Raw genomic sequence first — 23,971 nt, 5'->3', positions numbered from 1 at the left:
ATTTTCGGCTACCTATAGTTTATCAAAATAACTTTTTTGACCCCAAACGCACATGGTAAAATTGCGAACTCGTAAGCGGGCTCCATACCCGCCGGATCCATCCTCGCTTGACAAAAATTATCGTCTTGTTATGTTATTCAAATGCCAGTGAACAAAAGCTTCTTCCAGCTGCGACCATGGCCAGGAACTACGTTAGAGAGAACGTTCCACTATCTCGATTTGGAGTTTTAGTTGCCCAGTTGGAGTCCATAGTTGCATCTGCTGCCCACAAGCCTCCCGATCCTCTTCTCTGTTTTGATCTTTTATCTGATCTCATTGCCGCCATTGACGAAGAGCCTAAGGTCATTCTTTTTCCCATTTCACCTTTTTCTTATGACCTCTTAGATATGATAGTTCTCTCGAGCTTGTTTAGTAGGTTTTGTTTTCAGCACTGTTTATCTGAATGTCGGTTGTCAATGGTATTCGGTTTTGAGCTGGTTTTAAAACTTTATGAGAAATCGGACGTCATAGGATTTTTTTTTTTTTTTTTTTGTGTTTTATGGGTGATTCTGCTCAAATATTGGGAACTTCCAGGAATCTATATTGCTATGGCAAAGAAAATGCGAGGATGCTCTTTATTCTCTGCTTGTACTTGGTGCAAGGAGGCCGGTGAGGCATTTGGCATCAGTGGCAATGGCCAACATTATATTGAAGGGGGATGGCATTTCTATATATTCACGAGTGAGCAGCCTGCAGGGATTTCTTTCGGATGGAAAGAAGAGCGAACCTCAACGACTTGCTGGTTTGTCAATACTATCGCATTCATGGTTTTGTATTTCATGGTTATATCTACTCTTCTTGATCTTTACATGCAAATATGGTGTGATAAAATCTTCAATAACCAAATCTTCTGATTTGTTAATAGAGAATCTTCCTGTAGTTCACAGTGCATTGGTATATTCCAATTGCCGATGATGCTATTGAGCAAAAGGATATAACCTAGAGGTTCTAGACTAACGGTCTATCTTATTCCACTAGTACTAATAGCCAGCATACAGGAAGAAGCACTGCATCTAGGAATTCTAGTATGGTCAAATTGCTTTCTCGGATACCAATTTCACCAACTCTGGGTGCATGTGTTGCTGAGGATGTTAATCTTGCTTACTTTTACTAGAATTCCCCTGAAGAATTCTCTCCATGAGTATGCACATTAAGTTGTCGTGGAAATACAGACGATTTCTGGGATGTAGGAGTTGTTGCTTATTTGGAAAGATGATTTTGATGTTTCAAATGTTTCTTTGAGACATGCCTTGAGTTGTATCTCCACTCCTAAGATCCTAATGCATTGTGTACAGAGACCAGACTAGGCATTGGTGTCTTTTGTATTCTCCAGTCTTATACAATTTGATTTTGTTAACATAATTAACTCATAGGTGTCTGCATTGGCTTTACAGATTCAATTCATAAACTTTGTGGCTGGCTTTGATTTTGAAGTCACTTTGTTGTTAGACTTGTCTGCCTCGTGCTGCCACCCAAGAGAACATTTTCCTCGAATAAGAAATTATTGAATTGCTTGTGGAAAGTTAGTATGAATGATTGGGATGGACTGACTGGATCAGTTTACCGCTACTAGAGCTTTGTTTGGATCTCCTGTTTTTGGAGTGTTTTTCAAAAACTAGTTTTTCAAATACAATAAAAGTTACAACAAAGTACTCTAAAAGATAATCTAAAAATTAGTTTAAATTTTTTTAAAATTTTACCAAATATCTCATAATAAAGTGCCAATAAAAAATATTTCAAAATATTTTCTAAAAATATTTCAAAATATATTCTAAAAACTTTGCTACAGCAAAGTTTTTCAAAAACACCCCCAAAAATAGCTAATCCAAACGGAGGAAAATTGGCTGTCCATGCTAAGAACAGAGCCTTGCTGTGAGGAGGACATGATAGGGACTATTTCCATTGTTCAAAGTAACACTGACAGGATGTTAATATTGATGTCTAATATATGTACTGTTAAACCATAAGCTATCGTCCAATACAATGTGTTTCAATCAATATATGAGGAACAAATATGGAAAACTTCCTCTACCAGAAATAGTACTCTACTTGTCCTGGAAAGCTCTTTGCATTTGGTTGGACAGTGGTGGCATTTCGGAGAAGAAAAATGCATGTGTCAACTGGTCTAAATTTCTGAAAAAAAGAACTATTAAATTACATCCTGTCTACTATTCCTACCTTTCAGCACCTGTCTTTTGAGATCACTTTTGTCTTGAACTGGAACAGTCTTCTTTCTTGGCTTGACTTTATGTGGGAAAGAGTTATATGTGCATTTTTGGATTTGGGTGCTCTTTATATGGATAATGTGGAAGGAAAAGAACTTTGAAGTTTTAAATTGGAAGAAAAGAGAGTTAAGGAGCTTACGACAAACATCTTAAACACATGGATTTCTAAAAAGAAAGAACACAGCCTGCACCAGCAATACACATGTTCTTTCCTTCATGACTGAAAAATGCATCCTCTATATCACTGAACTGAAACAGGATATGCATTTTCTTATTTGTTCTCTACTTCACATGTAGGTTTTCCCTAATTAACTATGGTTGTTTTCCATAAACATGTTAGACCTGGTCCAGTTTTTAGACTTAGCTTCATATAGTAAGTCTTCTCTGGTGGTAATAATCCTGAACTTTGGATGGTATTGCACATGTATAATGGTATCCATAGAACTTGGTTCTGTTTCAATTGAGCCATCGCATGTTTCTTTGTAGTGGCTTAGAAGGTTGAGTTTGTCTTGATTCCCGACTCCTGGTTGAGCTATAAATGAACAATGTATTATCGTCCTTCTGCTACTTGTTTTCTTCATGCAGGTGAATTTTGGATTGTCTGAATTCTCAGCATCTCTCTGCTTTGTTATTTACACGTAAAACTTCACTTGGCATTCAAAATTCATGACCCTTCTGCAACATTTACAGGTGCTGCACAATGCCTTGGAGAATTATACCGTTATTTTGGGAGACGTATAACTTCTGGATTATATGAGACTACTATTATTGTGACGAAGCTACTGAAATTTAATGAGGTACTGAAACTGAATTTGGTTCAGTGTCTTTCTGATTTGTGCTCTTTTTCCTTACTGATGCAGCTTTGCTGAGTTTGTGCACATATTTATTTGTGCAAACATTTTTTATTTCCTAAGTCCTGCACTAAAATGAATTGTTTAAATGTCTTATTTTCTGCTTGCACTATTATTTGTCCATTCTAAGGTTGCTTACAGTATCTCTCTTCTGTTTTGGAGGTTACTTATAGAATATGGATGTTGGGCAACTTGTTAAGCTGCTAGGATGGCTTGTCTTTTTATACCGACTAATTTTTCAACAAGACTGCATTGCTATTAACTTTGTGTTTTTCTCTTTCCTAGTAGTTTTTTCTGTTAACATCATATCTAACCACCAGCTTCTTCAGGATTTTGTAAGACAAGAAGCTTTACACATGCTTCAAAATGCCTTGGAAGGCTCTGGTGGCAATGCTGCTGCTTCAGCATATACAGAGGCATTCCGAGTTATTACACGGATAGCTCTGGGGGATAAGTCATTTATTGTCCGAAAAGCAGCTGCGAGATGTCTAAAGGCTTTTGCGAACATCGGAGGACCAGGATTAGGTTTTGCAGAACTTGAGAACTCTTCGTCTCATTGTGTCAAGGTTGGAAATATGATGCCCTTTTATCTTCTCCTCAATTTTTTTCTCTTGTTCTACACTTTTATGTGATGCTGTAGGGATACAGTTTAGTATTCTAATTCCACCTACCACCTGTAGGCCCTTGAGGATTCTGTATCATCAGTTAGGGATTCTTTTGCTGAAGCTTTAGGCTCATTGCTTGCTTTGGGAATGAATCCTAATGCACAGGTTTTTATCTTCTTCCATAAGATTTCTGCATCCTGTATTGCCAAGAGCTCATGATTTTAGTATTTTTATTAGTTGCAACCTAGGGGGAAAGGACATTGTAGTCCAACAAAACTTGAAGGAGGTCTGCAGAGGCACTTATCTTTGCCATTTATAAAAGGTATTCTTTTGCTCTCTCTGTTACTCCTAATGCTTTTGAATTGCTACTCAGAGTGGCTCTTGGCGTACTACTCTTTTCAAGTTCATCTTCTTAAAATTCTCATCGATGTATCCTAAGTTCCAATTAATTATAATTAGTCCTCTGGTGTTTGGAACCACCAAAGAAATGGAATGCATACAATGTTACTTCTATGCATCATAAAATGCTCCTTTTGTGTGGTTTATCACAAGTTCTGTGCCCATCAGGCACAAACAAAGGAACTTCAAGACATTGAATTGAACTGATAGCTTTTATTTTGGTTTTCAATCCTGTGCTTTTGAAATTTCTCTAGTGGTCTGGGTTGAAAATTTGAATTTGAAGTATTTGCATAATAATTTTCAACTGGGTCATGAATTATCTTTACCAGAAGCATTCTTCGTATTGCATTTGCTAGTGCTTTTTACTCTTATATTGATTTACTTTATATCTGACCGCTGATTCAATATCCAGCTAGCGGACCTCGTATGAAGGAACTACGTGTTGGCATTGCCTTATCATGGGTTTCCTTTTTACAGGTAACTGTAAATCCTTATTACTCCAACATTGCTTCTTTAATTAAAAAAAAAAGAAAAAAAAAGTTCTCCGATGTGTTTTGGAAGCTTTCGGGTTACTATGAAAATTGCTGGCAACACAAATGCTATTTTGAAATTGCTTTGAGAATATCTTTTTTGTTCCCTGAGATATGAAAGTTTTGAAGAAACAAGTTAACAGAAAAAACTCGTAGACCTACAAAAGGTCTGAGTTTTCTAATCGTTCTGCAACATTCTTACCTTCTGCTTCCTCACAATTATTCTTTCATGTGTAAATTACCACTTCATGGTACTGTGGCCTTATTCCAAGAAGATATCGCATGCAAGTTCTTGTTCACTCTTCTCATAAAGCTAATAAAAACGCACATTGTGCTACTTAAGAACCTTTATTCCTTTCTTCATTTGTGAATTGTTATTAGACTTAAATTTCCTTCACCCAGGGGAAAAGATGCAGAAAGAGCAGAAGAGGATGATAAGAAGGGTCAAATTGTTCCATCCCTTGTTTCTCTGTGGCTTTTTTGAGATTGTTCTCCATGGGAATGGGATGCTTACCAATTACTCTCATCTATCCTAAACTTGTTTAATATTAGCCTGACTAACCATGAGGTGCAATTGTACCCTTGACTGTTTGTAAACGCTTAACCATGACAAAGTACTGAAATCCTCAGAAGTCAGAAAAGTACTATATATTCAGCACTGGCCCACTATACCTCCTGAGCATATCTGCCATAGAACAAAGACAATGTAAATTTGCAGAGGGCTTAGGAGAATTCTTATGTAACTCATAGCACAACTTCTTGGAAAATCCTCATTTTGAATTATATCTCTTCTTTCACAAATAAAGCAAGACAATAATTTGAATTTGTCACCTAGGTTTTAGAAGTAGTAAACAATTGTTCAGTTAATTTGATCTAATTGTTTCCTGGAATAAAATTTTGCATTGTGTCTCTCTTTGTGTGGATGTTTTCTTTGTGGTTGTTCAGCTTGTCATCTAGGTTTTAGAAGCAGTAAGCAACTGTTGATTAATTTGATCCAGTTGTATTTGGGGATAAGATATTTTATCTATAACACGGATTTGATCTTTCAGGCCATTCGGTTGAGATATCTTCAACCCGATAGTGAGCTTCAGAGCTTCACTGTGCAGGTTATAGACATGCTTCATACAGATGATAATACTGTTGATGCTCAAGCCCTGGTATGCTTTTTAGGATATGCAGCATTTTTAAAACTGTTCAAGTTGAAGCAGCCCTTAATTATACTGCAAAGAAATGTGTATATCTGTATGATGTTGTACATAGTCTTTTGCAAAAAAGAGTGCTTGCATGGTGGCCTAGGTTCCCTGCAGTCACCCTAGTGTACCTGGAATTTGTGCTTATATATGTGTAGCAGCCTTTTTATTCTCCAACCCTTTGCATCTGGGATGATTTAAAGTACATTAGACTTATCAAGGCATGTGATTCCTGCTATTTTATCAGTTTGACTGGGTTGAACATAGGTGATGGAGAGGTTTTATCCTGAGGTTGAACCATGATTATCAGATCGAGAGAGATCTCTTCTTGCTCTATTAATGCCACGTGGAAGTAACACATGATACAGCATTCATTTCCAACTAAATTTTTTAAGAAAATTTGAAGTAGTTAAAAGCACTTAACAGAATATTTTAAGGGTGCACTTTCTGATGCCTAATTGTCACTGGGGACTTGTATTGTGGTTGTCAAGTCCTGTTGAAGATTATCTAGGCTTGCTCTCCTCCTCGTGAAAGGATTTATGTAGTTCGAACAGAATATGTGCTACAAGTATCTCTGCAGTACACAGAGAAATATTCTTGAATTCTTGTTTACAGAAATTCTGATTTAGAAAATCTTATGATCATCTACTCCAAATTCCTTTAGTAGTTCCAATTTCTCTTGGGCATGGATTTTAATGCGATGGAAAAGCAAGTATGATTCTTTTGTATGAGAGGTTGATAGATAAGTGGTTATTGTGCGTTCTCCCATACTATCGTGATAGTAAATTTTTTATTTATATTTATATTTTTTTAAGCTCATGGTAGTAATTTTGCTTGGTAGGGTAAGTTGTTTGCATATGGGAAAGATGAGAAGATTTGACTGTGCATGCAGTTTGAACCAGCAAACAGATGTCTTAATAGCCAATGAATGAATTGACTAGTTAATTCTGTTTTGAAGTAGTGTTCTATGTCCAGTATTCAACTAGCATCTTGATTTCTTGCCCTGTTGTGTGTTCTTACTAGTTAGGAATATGCCTTTGCATTGTTTTACCCTTTTTTTTTTCTCCGTTGCTGGTCCAGATTATGGAATTAAACCGCTTAACCTTGTTTGCAGGCATGTGTTCTGTATATTCTTCGAGTGGGAGTCACTGATCAAATGAGCGAACCTACTCAGAGAAGCTTTTTGGTTTTCTTGGGCAAGCAGGTTTGCTAGGGCAGTTAAAAATCTACAATTATTGTCCAAATAGATATTGGCAGTTTGAATTTCCAGCTTGCTGTAGTTACATGGTTAATTTTCTCTGTGCAGCTCCAGTCTTCTGATGCTACTCCTTCCATGCGCATTGCTGCTTTACGCACTCTGTCATATACATTGAAAACACTGGGGGAGGTGAACATTATAACATTAACATTTAAGTGTATATTGAAAGTCTAGTTTGAAATTTAATCAGAGAAAGTTATCAACGTTGGGTACTCCTAAATAAAATAAGAAAAGAAACAATGTTGAGTTTATTGGCCTTGGTAACTAGCTCTTAACAGTTCACTACTTAGTTACAAGTTTGTAACTAATTATATGTTAAGAAAAATTTTCTGGAACAAATGCAGCAGCTCTGTTGTTCTGTAATTAAATAGTAATTTAATTCTTAAGATTCCATAATAATCAGATTCCATAAGATTAGTTTCTAATAAACTGTGAAGTTTATTTCATATATCTAATGCCTCCCATGTGTTCATGATAATTCCAATTGATAAACCTTAATTGTTAGCCAGAATGTGATTGTTGAGTTTGCATTAAAATTGAAATGTGAACAAAAATCCTTTTGAGTAACAGTGTAAACCTCCTGTTTCTGCCATGGAGAAGAAGATTAGCTGTATGTGTTTATGATAGCAGTTAAGTTATACTAATTTCTCTATCTACTCTGTGTCATACACTCATACTCTGGTTTGTTATATTTGTTTTCTAGTAAACATTAGTAACTGCATTTTCTCATGTTTTGCTGCTCAATATTCAATAAAATGCTCCATCTTTTGGAGAAATTAATGGAAGACTAAATATGCATATAAATTATTGAATTTGTTGGTGAAGTTTTGTTTATCTTACAAATGGATTTGGTCTTGTTGGTGTGCTGTTTCGTCATTCAGGTTCCTCAAGAATTTAAGGAAGTTCTCGATGACACGGTTGTCGCTGCACTTTCACATTACTCACCTCTGGTTAGCTTCTCACTCTTTATGTGTCTTGATGCCTTGCTTTCCCCCCCCCCCCCCCCTTTTCTCTATATCACAATGATTTTATTTTCATTTGTCTTGGTATAGAAGATCTTCTTGCTTGCGTCAAATTTTTGGCTTGCAAGTAGGAATTAAAGATAATGAAGCTAAGATGTTCTTGAGCTTGACTTTCTATTGGTCTGAAGTTGTTTAAGTATCTTCAAAGGGGGATTTCATCTTTTGATTTTCTTTACTAAAAGGGGATCTTTTGTAATATTTAGGCTATTGCTAGGTTGCCAAAATCAATGGTAGATTGGTACTTTAGTGCTGTTATTTGACATTCTCCAGAGGAGATGATCCCAAGAACCAGAATAAATTGCTTGTTTCTGTGGTGACATTTTGGGATTTCATGCAACTGCTTTCTTTACCCTCTATCAACATGATGAATATGAATAGGCATTGAAGAATATCTTCCAAAACTAGGCAAAAGATTCAACGAAAATCATATCCTTTAACCTTCTCTCATTGATTGGATGACCAGGTAGAGAAGAAAGTATATCCTTTGTCACTTATAGGTTTAGTGAAAATACAAATATTGGGATTAAGCTTTATTACTATTGGGCATGCAATATTACCTGATGCACTTGTGCATGGTTGAATATGTTTTGGGTTTTAGGCATTGAAAGCCTTGGTAATAAACTTATAAAAACAAGTTCATGGTTCTCATGCTCCTAATTTTTTTCTCCTATTTCAGGATAGCATCATTGATGCCTCCTCTAATTTGTTTTTCAAAGATATCTGGAACACAAAAATACAGCACGCGTTTTGTTGTGGAGCATTTGTTGGTCTTCTGCTATTTGTCTTGCTTCAATGTCTCTTTTCCAAATGATGGAATGAGATATTCCTTGGGACAGTGTAGTTTAGTTTTTCTTTCTTCATCCAGGTTCCACACCATGGGTTTCGGGTGTTTGGGTTCATAGAAAGGATTTGGAAATAATGGACTTCTCATCTTTTGCTTAGTAATTCTTTATTCTTCTCATTAAATCCATTTTACAAAGCTTAGTCCCAACATGTTCGCAGTTGGCAAAGTTCCTTCAAAAATTGAGATTTGTTAGTTTGGTGATATTTCCAGTGCTGATGCTAAATCTTGGCCATGAACTTGAAATCAAAAGAAAGACAAGAATCATCAAGCAGACCAGGCTTTTGGTACTAGATGCAGTGACATTGTATTTTGTAGTAGTGTATTTTGCTTGATTAACAGGTTATTACAGGAAGATATTGGGAGCATCATTTTGTGATTTATTAGATATTACTTGGATTTTTGTCTTTTTATTATGTCTTGCAAACTTTTGTATGATGCTAGAACTTTATTCACACCATCTTGGGCTGTTTTCAGAGTTCCTATCTTCTATATTTCTTCCACTCTCTAATATTCTTGTGGCCTTTGTACAAGGGGGTTGAGCTTCCCTACATGATACTGTGGATTTGACATGCAAACACATTTCATTTCTTGGTGATCCTTGTTAGGTAGTGATGCCAAAGCCTATGGTCCTTCAGATTTTGACTTAAAGAACCATGAAAGTGAAGGACTGGAAGAGAGAGTGTGTGTATGTGTGTCCGTGCACACGCGCGCATACACACATGCATACGTACTTTTTTCCTAATAGTTGTGGTGATAGACTTATTTTATTTCTTGTAATATTTCCTTCCCCTCTGATTATATTTCGTGAACATATGGCAGGTACGGGTTGAGGCTGCTTTGACACTGCGTTCACTTGTGGAGGTTGATCCCTCTTGTGTTGGTGGTTTGATTTCGTATGCAGTGACAATGCTTAGTGCAGCGAGAGAAAATGTTTCATTTGAGAAGGTAATTTGTTTAGGAATACTAAGTAACACTATTAGGAAATTTGCTAGCATCTGGTTAATGCTCTCAGCTGTTACTGCCTTTTGGTGATGCCATCTTGGACAGAAAAAAAAGGATTTTGGTTCATAAGTTGGCTATGCATCTTTTATTTGTTTTGGCATTGATAAGACGCTGATTGTAATAAATGCAGCTGCAATTCCATGTGCTAGAGATGTTTCATTGGCTCTCTTTCAACTTTTCCCTCATTGCACATATGGTATTTAACTATGGCTTTTCGGTCACAATTCATGTGTCATTTAGGGAATGAATCTGAAATTCGAGCTTGAGAGTCTACACGGGGAGGCTGCAGTTTTGGCAGCTTTGGTATCTATCTCTCCAAAGTTGCCACTTGGTTATCCAGCCAGGTAATTCCCCTTAGAACTTCCTTCATGCTATCTTGGAGGATCAAGAGTGTTTTTAAATCTGTACCTTTATTTTTTGGTAGCAGCCAATTTATTGCATGACTGTAACTCTAACTCTTGCATGATGACAAGCAATATGTAGTGTATCATTACTTGATGCGGTCTGGGATGCAGATTACCAAGATCTATACTTGAAGTCTCCAAAAAAATGCTGATGGAGTCAAGTCGGAACCATGTAGCTGCTGCAGTGGAAAAAGAAGCAGGATGGACACTTGTAGCTTCACTTTTGGCTTCAATACCGAGGGAGGTAGATAATCTATCTTTAGCTTTTTATTTATGTAAGTTCCAAATTTTGTTTCTCTGGGTGCTACTTTTGTGGATGCAGGAACTTGAAGACCAGATTTTTGACATCCTTTCTTTTTGGGCCTCCTTGTTTAATAAAAATCTGGATATCAGTCAAAGAGAAGATCTGAGTTCTTCAATATGGTTTGTGATTCCGTATTTCATTGGTTATGTTTACTCTTCCGTCATGTTGCAATTATGATACTGTATGAAACTGATTGTGCTATTTCCTTCTTCAAGAGTCTTCAAGGTTACAGTTTTCTTGTGGCTTAAAATGAAATCCATGATATAATAATTAAGAATGGTTGTGTTGTTGGGATACGGTTTGACACCCTAGTGCTGCAATGGCTATGTTTAATTTAATGAGAGCTAATGATTTAATCTCTGACAGGTAGGACAATAACCTGACAGGTAGAACAATAACCAGAAATAGAAATACCGTACCCAACACCATTAAATTTGTGCTGAGTTTACAGCTTTGATATTAATAAATTCACATGTCTTTTGATTCCTTCAGGTGGATAAAATAACTGCTGGTGTAGTACAGCACGATTCCATGTATATGATTTATTGGTTTTATGGTATTACGGTAACGCAGAAAAAAAAGCTATCTTTTGTTGAACTGTTGAAATGATGACATGACTTATAGATTGCTGATCATGTGGCAAATTTGTTTTCTACAGTAGCCGGTCATTTTTCTGTTATCACAGTATTCATTGCACTAGCATTCATTTTCTTTATTCAATGACCGAGCTACCTTGATGAGATATTCTGTTTTTTGTGACAGACGAGCATGATCCTTTAGAAAAATATGTTTATTCTACTATTGTATCCTGTGACAATTTGTCACCATGATATTATTGAGAATTTTCTTCTTTACGATCATTTGCTTCAACTTCTTTTTGGTTTTCTATTGGAAGAAGCTTTTGTATTTCTTAACTGTATATTCTACCATCTCTAGATAAGTTGGTATTCATGAAGCTAAGACATTAATCAGTATCGCCAGTTGATTCTTTAGTTCAAGTGTCTACCTTTTTCTTGGTGTTTACCATAGCCTGTTTGCTGCATTCTTGGCAAAATTTTTACTGACCAGAATTAAGTATTTTTTTCTACTTTTCGTGATTTGACATGTAGCTCCCTTTTTGGTTTTGTAGCGTCTGGTCTGCGGCAATTGAAGCACTTACAGCATTTATTAAATGTTTTGTTTCTTCGGATGGTGTGAACAAGGGGATTTTACTTGAACCTGTGTTGTTATACCTCAGTCGGTATGGTTACTTGTTGAATTCATCTTTTTGTGGCTTTAGATATGGGCTTGCCTGAAGTTTGGTTTAAATTCCATTTAAGCATCTTGTTTGCTAATACTATTAAATGCCTTCTATATTTTGGAGTAGGGCATTGTCCTATGTATCACTCTTAGCTGCCAAGGAACTGGCAAATGTTAAAGCTGAAACTGATATTTTGATCATAAGGATACTAATAGCTTATCAATCACTAGCGGATCCAACAGCGTACAAGAATGACCACCCCCATATTATTCAGATATGCACTACTCCTTTTAGGTAATTGTTTGCTGAACTTCTCTGCAGATTACTTATTATATATTTCTCTTTAAAGTTGTTAATGATCCTGTTTATAGTAACAGTAAAGATATTCACTTAAAAAAAAATCCAAATTGGGGGAAGTTGATTGTTCTTTTTTCCTACTAAAAGGGATGCTTCTAGATGCGAGGAAAGCTCATGCTTGAGAATGCTGTTGGACAAGAGAGATGCATGGCTGGGACCTTGGACTCCTGGAAGGTGTCTGATTTGGAAATCATGGAACTCATTTCTTTTCTTTCTAATGAACCCTTTTGGTTTCACTTCTTTTTATGTTACTATTTTCAAAGATTTCATTTAACTTTCCAACTTTCCATAATGCATTTGAGACTTTCCTTTTCCAGGGCTGAAACTTAATTTATCTGCTCTCTTAGTTTAGGAGGGTTCTTATGTGCTAATTTTGATTGATCAGGGATTCCTTTGAGGATGAACTCAGGTCATTTCAAGGTGGAAAAGATGGTGTATTGCCATGTCTTTGGGAAAATGACCCTCCTAGTTTCCCTCAGGTAAAAATCTTGTTCATAAGAAATATGCACTGGCAGCGACCGAAGTACAACAGGTGGATGTAGACATCAATTCATGTTGCAACTTTAGTTTAGCAGAAAACCAAAAGAATGCCTTCACTAGGGCTGCTATAGCAAACCTTAGCAATCTTATGAAGGACCAATGCAAGAAGCACTTTTCATTTGGTTCTCGTAAACTGTGAAGCTATTTAAAAATTCCATCAACAGCTATATACATCAGCCTTAAATGCTATAATTCTAATAACTTAAAATTGATATTGTGCAAATAATTACATACATTAGACAAAGGTAGCTTAAAATCAGTAAAAAGGCATTAAGGGAAAAAAAAGAAGCATTAGTATTGTAAGCACCAATGAGGGAAAGATGTATTGACTGAAATTCTTAAATGACTGACATGGATAACCACTTCTCTAATACATGAATGAGAGCTGGTGAATTGTACCAGTTGAGCACTACTTTTATTTAGCACTAGGGAATCAACAAAAGGTAGGAAAATTAAGTAGAATTCTTTCTGATGGCTTTCATTGTAAATCTTTGTTTCAATGGTTTAAAAACCTAGTTGTATATTTTGAGTGATTGCAAAAAACATATTTTGGGCTATTTATCGATCTTGACTTGGTTTTTACGATGGTCATTTGTTGATCTTATGTTTTCTTTTTTGCTTCATTTTGATCCCAAACCAAAAAAAAAAAAGTTTTATATTGATCTGCTTCAATTTTTCTTGCAAGAATACTGATTTCTGTCTTTTTCGTAATGTTTCTCTTTGTGTCTCTGTTCCCACCCACTGTTGCCTGTACCTGGATTTCTGATACTATGTAATTTATCATGAAGCCGGAAACAGTTAGCAAGATGTTGGTAAATCAGATGCTCCTCTGTTTTGGGACCATGTTTGCTTCACAGGTAGCTTTGATGGTTAATTGCTTGCCTTAATTTTCTTTATTTTGCTCAAGAAACCACAAAATGCTGGACTGCAGTCAGCTTAGTCACCTGTGTTTTATCCCAGGATAGCAGTGGGATGTTGTCGCTTCTTGGCATGATGGAGCAGTGTCTTAAAGCTGGGAAAAAACAGTCTTGGCGGACTGCCAGTATCACAAATATATGTGTGGGGTTACTCTCTGGATTGAAGGTGCTTCTATCACCTAAATACATGTCAAAATGCCTTTGTTATGGCTTATCTCCTACCTGATGTATGTGCTTTTATTCAGGCTTTGCTTGCTTTACGACCTGAGCCACTAGGGTTGGAGATATTGACTGCAGCACAGTCAATTTTTCAGGTTGTGGTGCTGTATGTTTGTTTTATTGCTTGAGAAGTATATAGCTACATGCCTTGTTCAAAAAAAAAAAAAAAGAAAAGAAAAGAAAAGAAAGAGAGAGAGAGACTGAAAATTGTATTTGACAGAGCATTCTGGCCGAGGGTGACATTTTAGCTACACAACGCAGAGCATCATCAGAAGGTCTTGGTCTCTTAGCTCGTCTTGGAAATGATATATTTGCTGCCAGATTGGTAAGATTGGCGCACTGTCACCATGGGATTTACTTTTCTTTTAGGAATCTAGTAGTGCCAGAGGCACTAGATAATCCTTTCTACTGCCATATAGCAACTTAATTTCCCTACTTCTCCAGCACCCCCACTCTGTCCTCTTATTCTAGGCTATGGCGCGCTGGTTTTTTCTCATTATATCTCTTCCAACACTGCTTTTCTTGTTTTGTTGTCTTCCTTCTTCCAACTTGGGCTTATTCCTACGGTTATACAATGAACAGACCAAGTTGCTTCTGAGTGAGGTAAATGGGGCTGCTGATGTGCACTATTCTGGATCAATTGCTCTTGCTCTTGGCAGTATCCATCGCAGGTAGGTGTGAGATTATGCACTTTGCATGTATATATGCATACATACTTGTGTGTATTATTTTATTTATTGTGCATGATAAGTTTGTATTCTATTGTCAATACTCTCTGCATTTGCTTTCTGAATATATCAAAGTTTTTTGTTGACAAATTGCTTGGAAGACAAAAAGGTGTTGTATAGATAGGAAAAGGTCATCCAACTACTGCTCATATTTGATATAATGCATCGTAGGAAGTTCTACATCTGAAGTTTTAACCCTGCATGACTGCATCTCTGTATCTGGCAGATGGCTCTTCTTGCCCTGTTGCCAGTTCTTTTGTGATCGGTGAATGTTTATGGCTTATAGCAATATGAGAATTCGCTCATTTACTGCAGATAAATGCCACTGAGTTACTTGTTCACTTATTCTGTTATTGTTGTTTAAGTTGCAATCCGGTAATGCAAGGTTTAGATGTAAATTCAGTCCATAGACTACACAATGTAGCTTGGTTAGGCTACCTCAGTATTTAGCTCGAGTTCCATTGGCCACATTTTTGTCATCTGATTGTCCCAAAAGAGTTTACCACTATTGTGAGACAGACATTTAATCACTAAGCTCTGTAAAATACTCTTCATAGTCTGTTTAGTTCCAAGGGCTTTGAAGTCAATGTTGAAATCAGGGGTAATCTGTTTTGACATGTTTTACTTCAGAAGTTTCTGTGAGCAACTTGCAGTAGTATCTTTTTCTGCTTCCTTTATCATCTAAGCTTACACGTATTGATTTAGTACTTGGGCTATCATTTCATTAACCTTGTATTCCTGAACTCAAGAAGGTTTCACATCCTTAATCTTGTTTGCAGTGCCGGAGGAATGGCATTGTCAAGTCTCGTACCTGCCACTGTAAACTGCATTTCTTCCCTCTCAAAGAGTGCCGTCACTAGTTTGCGGATGTGGGCATTGCATGGACTTCTTTTAACCATTGAAGCTGCTGGCTTGTCTTATGTATCACATGTACAGGTATATGTGAACATGGACTCAAATGCACATTAAGCTTTTAAGTTAGCAACTTTAATTGAGCTGGACAATGGTCTCACACTTGTGTTGGTTTGCTCATCTTTCTCATTGTCCTTCACCTCTATTTTTTTCTTTTATTTATCAGTCACTCTTTTTGGGTTTGAGATGGGGGTAGGCATTTGCTATCAGTCACTCATTTAGCTTTTAATTTCTCGACTTCTGAATATTGTGAGAACTCATTATTGTACTTATCCTGAGGAATATTTGACTAGAAGAGTAAGGATTATGAGTGCTGTGAATGGTTCAAGCTTTTAAATACAAGGTTTTCTTAAAACTTTTTTGTGATAAATTTTTCATTTCGTGGTGGGGCCATGTAGCTACCTACATATCCTAAATTTCATTCAGAACTTATTGTTTTATAGTTGTCTACGTATCAGAGCATTTTTAGTAGCATTGGCAACTTTATAAGAAATTTTAGAGAAAGTTATTGTTGTAGAAAATTTTGAGATATAATATATGAGCATCACTGGCTAAGACATCAAAGAATTACTGTCATACATTGATGAAGATATTGTGATCTATATTTAGTGCTTTAGTGGAGTAAAAATCAAGGGTTCTATACAAACGCGGTGTAAGGGGCTTTTCCAATTTTGGTAAATCTGGAGCTGAACACTTTGAAAAATTTGCTTTTACACCAAATGATGACTGTGAAGATTTTTGTAAAATAAGTGGTGTGTTGTATCTACTTATTACAGAAATAACATCCACATCTTTTCTACATGATGGGGCCTTCATTAGTTCCTTGATTTTTAAGTTTCTAAATTTCTGCACACTCTCTCATTTTTCCTGCAGGCAACACTTACCCTTTCTTTGGATATTCTATTATCCGAGGAAAGTGGTTTGGTCGACCTGCAACAGGGAGTGGGTCGCCTTATAAATGCTATAGTTGCTGTTCTTGGACCTGAACTTTCACCTGGCAGTATTTTCTTCTCACGTTGCAAGGTTGGTTGCTTCAAATTCCAGAAATTTGAAAATTTTTGTGGGATAAATCTTCTGCAAGGACAGAAGGACTTCCATTACATTAACAAAATACATATTGATTATGCTTTGGGCATAGTTTGATTTCACCTGTTTTCACTGAAGAACTTCATATCTTTTCTTAGTTAATATGTCTTAATTGCAAAGTTTGACGTAGCTTGGTTTCATGTTCTTATATTTCTTGTGCACAGTCTGTTGTAGCAGAGATCAGCTCTTGCGAAGAAACAGCGACACTTCTTGAGTATGAAAACTCTTTACCTTTAGAGTTATTGGAGCTCCTATTATTCTGCCTTTGCAAATAATTATAATATAACCATTACTAGATTAAATATTCTTGAAAGCCAGACCTGATGGTTTTAGATATTTTCTTGTCATCCTGGTAGGAGTGTTCGGTTTACGCAGCAGCTTGTTCTGTTTGCACCACAAGCAGTTACAGTGCATTCGCACGTGCAAGCTCTCCTCCCTACTCTGTCTTCCAGACAAGTATTTATCCTGCTGTATCTTCTGCCTTGATTTATAAAAGTTTTTGATTAAGTTTTTCATATAGTTTAATACCTGTGAAACATGTTAAATTGTTTTGTGACAGCCAACACTTAGGCATCTTGCTTTATCCACACTACGACATCTCATTGAAAAAGATCCGGTTAGTGCTTAATTCATCCTTGTAGCCCTATATTTCAAATGTTTGATGACTAATGGGTGATCATACCCGTGATGCTGCAGAATGAGAATTAATCTACAATAGAGGGGCTTTCCTTGCCGCATGACATAATTTTCTTTTATTTCAGTTTGGTCCATTTTATGGAGCTTCATTGCTTTGTAATATCTCAATTCATTTTTTGGCTAAAAGTGCTGTCAGATGGAATGCACTACAATTTTGATTTGAGTTCAAAGAAATCCAAGTAGCTAGGTGCTTAATTTGGCTTTAATTCAGCTTTATCTCAAGCTACTCAACTATTGAATGCAATTAAAAATTATTCTCTTTTGAGCTTATTGCAATTGAAAATTATTCCCCCAACATGCACATAAGTGAAACTCTACAACTTGCATGTACCCACTAAAATGGAAGGCAACTTTGAGCACTAAACATGACAATATTTTACATAAATATTGATTGAGATATCAAGAGTTGAAGCCTAAACTTAGATTTTTTCTCATAAACGCATGCTATGATGTTGTAAACAGGCATCGATTATTGGTGAAGCAATAGAAGACGCGTTGTTTCTTATGTTGGATGAGGAAACCGATACTGAGTAAGTTCATTAATGTGCTTTTTAAAATTTTAACATTCAATAGCTTGCTTCTGACCTGACTGCAGTTGATAAAATAGGATCACAACTCTGTTAAGAGATTGACAGCTTCTATGTGTGCTCATTTCTGATGTTTTACTATCTGTCTTCTTGGTACAATTTTGTGTTTTCTCAGAGAGAATGCTTGCGTGTTGCACTTTTCTGTGGTTCTAAATGTATCGATTCTCTACTCTGTTTTTGTTTGATGTCTTCAGGATTAACTCCATCACAAAGTTGAATGAAACTAATTGTTCTTTGCCCTATATTGATCGTTAGATATGTATCTATGAGTGTGTTTATTTGTGGTTTATTAGAATGCACATTTTGATTAATTATTTTGCTCTAAATTCTTCTGATGCTTTTGTAGGATTGCTAATTTAGCTCGTACCACAATTATGCGATTGCTCCTTGCTTCGTGCCCATCATTTCCATCCCATTGGTTATCAATATGCCGCCACATGGTATTCCTTCTCTATCCGCTTGCCGGTTATAAATTTTGTAGCTAAGTGCTCGAGTGGAGTTGAACAAGTGAGATTTGTGAAGTCTCATCTTAGATACGGCTTGGTGTTGCGAAAACTGAATAAATGATCCTTTAAGGACCATGGTTATGCATTTTCAAATTTCCTTGCAAACATTTTCAGTAGAAAGAGACGTACATATAGTGGATTCATGCTGGCTGAGTATAAAAAGCAGAATATTTCAGACTTTGAGTATCCTGAAATTATCACCTTTCATCATGTAAAGAATGTATTATGTGAAGATTCTTTTTTGAAAGTGTTATATCATATACATATTTTTATCGATTTCACTTGATATTTTTATCTTCTCTTTACATTATGGGTATTTTGATGTCAGTATTTACATCTTCATGGGAAAATATTTGTCGTGCTGATTTTCTGTTTAATATGGAAAATTTTAAATTTTCTAGATTCTTACATCATCAAGAAGGGATGCTGGCAGTAATAACATGGATAGTGATTCTATAACCGGTCCAAGTGGAGAGGAAAGATCAAATTTTGGAGAAGATGATGAAAATATGGTTTCTAGCCCAAGGAGCATGCCTAGTCAGGGTCATGCACTTGATTATTCTGGTGCCAACTCTGCAAGAGATAAGCACCTAAGATATCGCACCAGAATTTTTGCGGCCGAGTATGTAGCTTATTTTTTGTGTTTTTTCACTTGCACGTTGTCGAAAACTTAATAGGGACTAAGAAGCAAATTGTGTGGAAATTTATGCAAGATATGAGAACATGGAGATTGACTTGAGCCAAGGTTGCAGCTGCTCTTATGGTGGATTATATTGGAGCAAGTATCAAAGACTTTAGGATTGGTGCTGGGATAAAGTACCTCGAGAATTATGTTTAAAGTGTCAAATTAATTTTTATCTTAATGCTTCCACTGTCAATTTCCAATAATGACCAACATTTTATTGGATCATTCTTCTAAGTAGGTGAAATATATGTATGTACATCTGTTTAATTTGCAAATAGGAGCATGGGCATAAACTTTGGGGCTTTGTGCCATAGATAATCTAACAAAGTCCAACATGCTTATCTATCATCAACACAGATTATTTGTTAAAATTTGTTGACTCTAAAGTGTTAATTGTATGTGCTCACCAGAAGAAAAATCGTATTGCTTCCACTTTCTGAGTGCACAAGTAGGGGACTGATGCAGTAGTGTATGTATGTACTATACATGTGATGTGCATTCTAAACCTAACTTCCATCTTGAACCATTGTGGAAGCTGATTTACTGATAGAGAGTAGCAGTTCATATCTTTGTTTTTGGTTGTTTGTTTTGTTCAATGTAACATTAGTGAAACTTGTTTGGAATATAGGTGTTTGAGCCATCTTCCTGGAGCTGTCGGAAATAACCCTGCTCACTTTGACCTCTCTCTGGCTAGAACCATTACTGCTAATTCTATAGCTTCTGGAGACTGGCTAGTTCTTCAATTGCAAGAGCTGATTTCGCTTGCTTATCAGGTGCAGAATGTGTATATTTTCTTTATCTTCTAATCAAACTCTTTAACAATGCTGAACTGCAACAACATCCTCAAGATAGTGATGTTTTTCCTTCTTATGTTGCAGATAAGCACTATCCATTTTGAGAACATGAGGCCCATTGGTGTGGCACTTTTGAGTACAATCGTAGATAAGGTACTCTTTATGTGATTTATGGTAATTCTGATGCTTTTGCTCTAATTGGTCGTCCAGCTGTGAGCACATAGGCTCACTTGTTTGAATTAATTTTTTACATTCATGGTTGATGTCCTTTGGTTCTTTTTTTTTTTTTTTACTCTTGGTTTGTTTATAATGATTATTTATTATCACGACTTTGGTATTTGGGAAATAATTTTGATACTGACATATTAGCTACACCTGTCATTACAGATGATTGAACTTTTTAGCTGACATGCAACCATTTGTGTGTTACAAAGCCTTGATATGTGCAAAATTTTTCTTATGAAGATTGATTATCTAGCTCTTTGTAATAAAGATCCCTCATTGACATTGTTTTGCTAATATTTGTGGATTAGTTTCACATGTATGTCTGTTCAACATTGTTAATTTGCTTTTACATGGAACTCCTTGATGACTACAATATTTTGTTAATTGCTGATACTGCACAACCATTTTCCAGCCCAAGTTAATGGAATACCTTCTCCTCTAATTTTTTGGGATTATTGGTGGATTCTTGTGTGACTATAAGATATTTCTTTCTGTAATTTTTAAGGTCTTCTTTGCGGTATGTATAACATCTGTGCTATCTGGATTCTCCTTGTTGAGTAAATAAATCACTGAAAAAAAATTTCTGGCTTGGCATTCTGTGAGATGAGATTTTTGGCTTGTTAATATTGGCATTGTCAAGACATTATTATCGTAGTTGGCAATAGTGTAGATTTTCTTATCTTTTCTGAGTGAACATGCTTCTTGCAATTTCATGATCGCTTTTGAGTTGTCCCCAAAAGCAAGATTGACACAGCTATTTGGATTTTAAGTAATGCCTTGAAGAGAAAGATGATAATGCTCATATTATTCTGTCAAAAGCCAAAGCTCTTCTATTGTCATTCAGGAATATATTTTCCTCTCTTCAGTGCTGAAGTACAGTTTCTGACCATGTTGTTTTTAGTGATCAACTGGATAAATATAAGAGAAGCTAACATCAGTTATATTCGCTAACATATATTTGGTCCTGTTTTTGGTCATTATGCTTAAAAAAAGAGAAGTCCATAGATTAGCAGAAAGGTGCTCTTGAGCAATCCGTCTTACTGTTTGGGGTGTCTGCCAGGATGTGTTTTCTTGTGACCTATATTCTTAGCAATTTTCTTCTTTTAAGTGATACCTAACCTTTGGTAGATATTGAGTTTTTGCAAGTTTTAAATTTAAACAAGCTAATAGTTGATTGCGCTTTCCTGCAGTTTGAAAAGATAGTAGATCCTGAGCTTTCTGGACACCTGCTTCTAGAACAGTATCAGGTCTGCTTATTGTCTTTCTGAACCTCATTCTGCTTACAGTTAAATTGCTTAGGTTTTGTTAGTTTTGAATTTGATAATTGCTGTTACAGTTCACTTTACCATGAATTTACAATTTGAGAATTATTATGTTTGATGGAGATCAGGCTCAACTACTATCAGCTGTTAGAACTGCATTGGACACATTGTCTGGGCCTATTCTTCTGGAAGCAGGATTGCGGTTGGCCACAAAGGTTTTGAAATGTCTATAGGACCAACATCTCATATTTATTTTCATTGCAGTATTGATGCATATATCATGATGTCTGAACTTCCAGATATTGACAAGTGGAGTTATTAGTCAAGATCAAGCTGCAGTGAAGCGAATATTTTCATTGATTTCACGTCCCCTGAATGAATTCAATGACCTTTATTATCCATCTTTTGCAGAATGGGTTTCATGCAAGGTTGATATTGCTTTAATTGTTTTGAGTCCAACATCTGGAGATTATCTATTTATGTTGTATGTGTTAGAGGTCTTCACCAGCTGCTGATTTTTTCCCTGTATTCCAGATCAAAATAAGACTTCTGACGGCCCATGCCTCCCTGAAATGTTACATCTATGGATTCTTGAGGCGAGAAAAGGACAGGATGCCTGGCGAATATCAAGCATTATTACCTTTATTTTCTAAAAGTTCAGATACTCTCGGGCTGTACTGGCTGTCTGTTTTGAAGGACTATAGTTACATCCGGTTTCGTCTACCTCCTAGGAAGAACGTGAGCTTAAGTTCTTTTGCTGAACAATTTTGGGTTTAAGATGGAAGAATGAACCATTTTAGAAGTCTTGACTTTACTGCCTAAGCTTTTAATTTTTTCCTCTGCTGCATACAGTGGAAAGCTTTTCTTGAAGGAGTCCAATCGTCTCTAGTTTCAAGCAAGTTGCAGCCTTGTTTAGAAGAAGCCTGGCCAGTGATCCTGCAAGCTGTGGTGCTTGATGCTGCTCCAGTCAAACCTTTTGCAAATGGGTCTTCAGCAGCTGAAGACAAATCAGAAAGTGACTTTATTTCTGAATACCGCATGGTTGAGTTGCGAGCAGAAGAATTTCATTTCCTATGGGGCTTCTCTTTACTTGTGCTATTTCAGGGGCAAGATACATCTAGTGATCAAGTTGTAATACCAGTGGGTTCAGTCAAGTCAAAATTTAGTGCTGATTTGACTGTTGAAGATGGAAGTTCTGTAACTTCAAGGATATACGAAACAATTCTACCAGTTCTGCAATTTCTGTCAATTGAAAGATTTTTCAGCGCTGGATATCTCACTATGGATGTCTGCAGAGAATTGTTGCAGGTAAATATCTCCAGAATCAAGATTCTGCTGTACATTTATTTTGATTGGGTTCTTGCAGCTATTATTTCCTGCTATTTTTGTCAATTTAATTAGATTGATGATCTATATTCTTTGAGACTTTTGCAGTAAAGTCTGTTAATTTTGGTCAACTTAATGGTGTTGATCTAGAATCGTTGAAACTTCAAGCAGTTAAATGATTGTGTGTACAACAAAAGTTGGTATATTTCAGCATTTGATACTGCTGCTGCATGCGTTCTTAGAGTTGAATTGCCTCTATATGTGTATGGTCTAGTTTTAATGTTTTAAAGTTTTGACTTCCATGGTAAAGCTTCTGACATGGATAGCTGGCAAGAACCAGTAATACTTAATATGCACAAAGAAAAATTTTCTCATGATATCAAAGCTATGGTCTCTGACTTGATAATACTGACTGGTCTATGATGCAATAACCTTGATTTATTTGTAGGATTCTTCCAGTATCTGGGATGAAGTTCATTGCTTCAACTTTGTTTTTAACGGAGGATATCCATCTTGTTGTGCTGCTTAATATGCACAATCTTTTTGTTTAGTTTGGTCTGATTCCACCTTTGTCCTGGCCTGAAAAATCCAAGATTTGGTCTTTATTGCTCATGCTCCGACATAAATTTATCTTTAGCTTTTACTAGCCACTGCATTCCAAGTCTGAGCAGCTCTTTGCCAGGTTCGCTTGTTAGATGCAACCTTGCATCAAATTTCAGGTTGGAAAATATCTCATGAAGCAGATGTGGCTTTTGCTATTTACATCTGTAAATAAATGCAAGCTGGTCATGTTTTCTTCCTGTTGTGCATTTGCATTTGATTCATCTTGTGTGATTGTTGGTTTTTGACCATTTGTTTGGTATTTAATCAGTATCTTTGGATTAACACCACATAAGCATTAAAGCCTTTGTCCTCCTCTAGTCATTCTGAAATATGTGAAACCATTTTAATCATGCTGGTTGCTGACTTCTTGGATTGCTATTCATTTAAGTGTTGTTGCTGTATTCTAGTTCAATTCAACAATTTCTCAAATTGTTTAAACTGTTATGTGACAAATTATTTACACTGTATGCAGGTTTTTTTGTATTCAATAGTTGCAGGCAATTCATGGGATAGTCTTGCAGTCTCTGTCATGTTAAAGGTGATTTTCACAAGTCTTTTTACCCGTAAAGTTTCCAGAAATCCATGAACCTTGTTTGAGGATAATAACTGTTGTGT

The 23,971-nt window shown here is 36.2% G+C and overlaps 1 protein-coding gene across 3 annotated transcripts in view; it reads left to right on the top strand.

The window, feature by feature from the left end:
* The first annotated feature begins 30 nt into the window (after positions 1-30).
* The window catches only part of LOC113701990 (protein SWEETIE-like), a 28,952-nt gene continuing 5,011 nt past the window's right edge, over positions 31-23,971 (top strand). For 2 of the 3 annotated variants that reach the window (XM_072059795.1, XM_072059794.1), the window contains exons 1-40: positions 31-341; positions 574-781; positions 2,955-3,061; positions 3,445-3,681; positions 3,796-3,885; positions 3,958-4,042; positions 4,532-4,596; positions 5,699-5,806; positions 6,954-7,043; positions 7,146-7,226; positions 7,979-8,047; positions 9,783-9,908; positions 10,206-10,309; positions 10,481-10,613; positions 10,692-10,792; positions 11,803-11,913; positions 12,040-12,207; positions 12,358-12,444; positions 12,656-12,749; positions 13,599-13,667; positions 13,771-13,893; positions 13,973-14,041; positions 14,167-14,271; positions 14,529-14,617; positions 15,454-15,610; positions 16,460-16,609; positions 16,837-16,886; positions 17,029-17,128; positions 17,232-17,288; positions 17,831-17,898; positions 18,302-18,395; positions 18,863-19,083; positions 19,775-19,919; positions 20,025-20,093; positions 21,356-21,412; positions 21,556-21,642; positions 21,727-21,855; positions 21,962-22,165; positions 22,280-22,735; positions 23,829-23,894. In XM_072059795.1, coding sequence (XP_071915896.1) covers positions 177-341; positions 574-781; positions 2,955-3,061; positions 3,445-3,681; positions 3,796-3,885; positions 3,958-4,042; positions 4,532-4,596; positions 5,699-5,806; positions 6,954-7,043; positions 7,146-7,226; positions 7,979-8,047; positions 9,783-9,908; positions 10,206-10,309; positions 10,481-10,613; positions 10,692-10,792; positions 11,803-11,913; positions 12,040-12,207; positions 12,358-12,444; positions 12,656-12,749; positions 13,599-13,667; positions 13,771-13,893; positions 13,973-14,041; positions 14,167-14,271; positions 14,529-14,617; positions 15,454-15,610; positions 16,460-16,609; positions 16,837-16,886; positions 17,029-17,128; positions 17,232-17,288; positions 17,831-17,898; positions 18,302-18,395; positions 18,863-19,083; positions 19,775-19,919; positions 20,025-20,093; positions 21,356-21,412; positions 21,556-21,642; positions 21,727-21,855; positions 21,962-22,165; positions 22,280-22,735; positions 23,829-23,894 — 4,794 coding nt within the window. In that variant the 5' untranslated portion in view covers positions 31-176. The remainder of the gene's footprint in view (positions 342-573; positions 782-2,954; positions 3,062-3,444; positions 3,682-3,795; positions 3,886-3,957; positions 4,043-4,531; positions 4,597-5,698; positions 5,807-6,953; positions 7,044-7,145; positions 7,227-7,978; positions 8,048-9,782; positions 9,909-10,205; positions 10,310-10,480; positions 10,614-10,691; positions 10,793-11,802; positions 11,914-12,039; positions 12,208-12,357; positions 12,445-12,655; positions 12,750-13,598; positions 13,668-13,770; positions 13,894-13,972; positions 14,042-14,166; positions 14,272-14,528; positions 14,618-15,453; positions 15,611-16,459; positions 16,610-16,836; positions 16,887-17,028; positions 17,129-17,231; positions 17,289-17,830; positions 17,899-18,301; positions 18,396-18,862; positions 19,084-19,774; positions 19,920-20,024; positions 20,094-21,355; positions 21,413-21,555; positions 21,643-21,726; positions 21,856-21,961; positions 22,166-22,279; positions 22,736-23,828; positions 23,895-23,971) is intronic. The other variant, XM_072059796.1, reaches the window with a different exon arrangement.

Source organism: Coffea arabica, chromosome 7e, assembly GCF_036785885.1.
Source record: "Coffea arabica cultivar ET-39 chromosome 7e, Coffea Arabica ET-39 HiFi, whole genome shotgun sequence".
NCBI lineage: Eukaryota > Viridiplantae > Streptophyta > Magnoliopsida > Gentianales > Rubiaceae > Coffea > Coffea arabica.
Note: the sequence above shows the minus strand (reverse complement) of the source record. Positions and strands in the feature narration are given on the sequence as shown.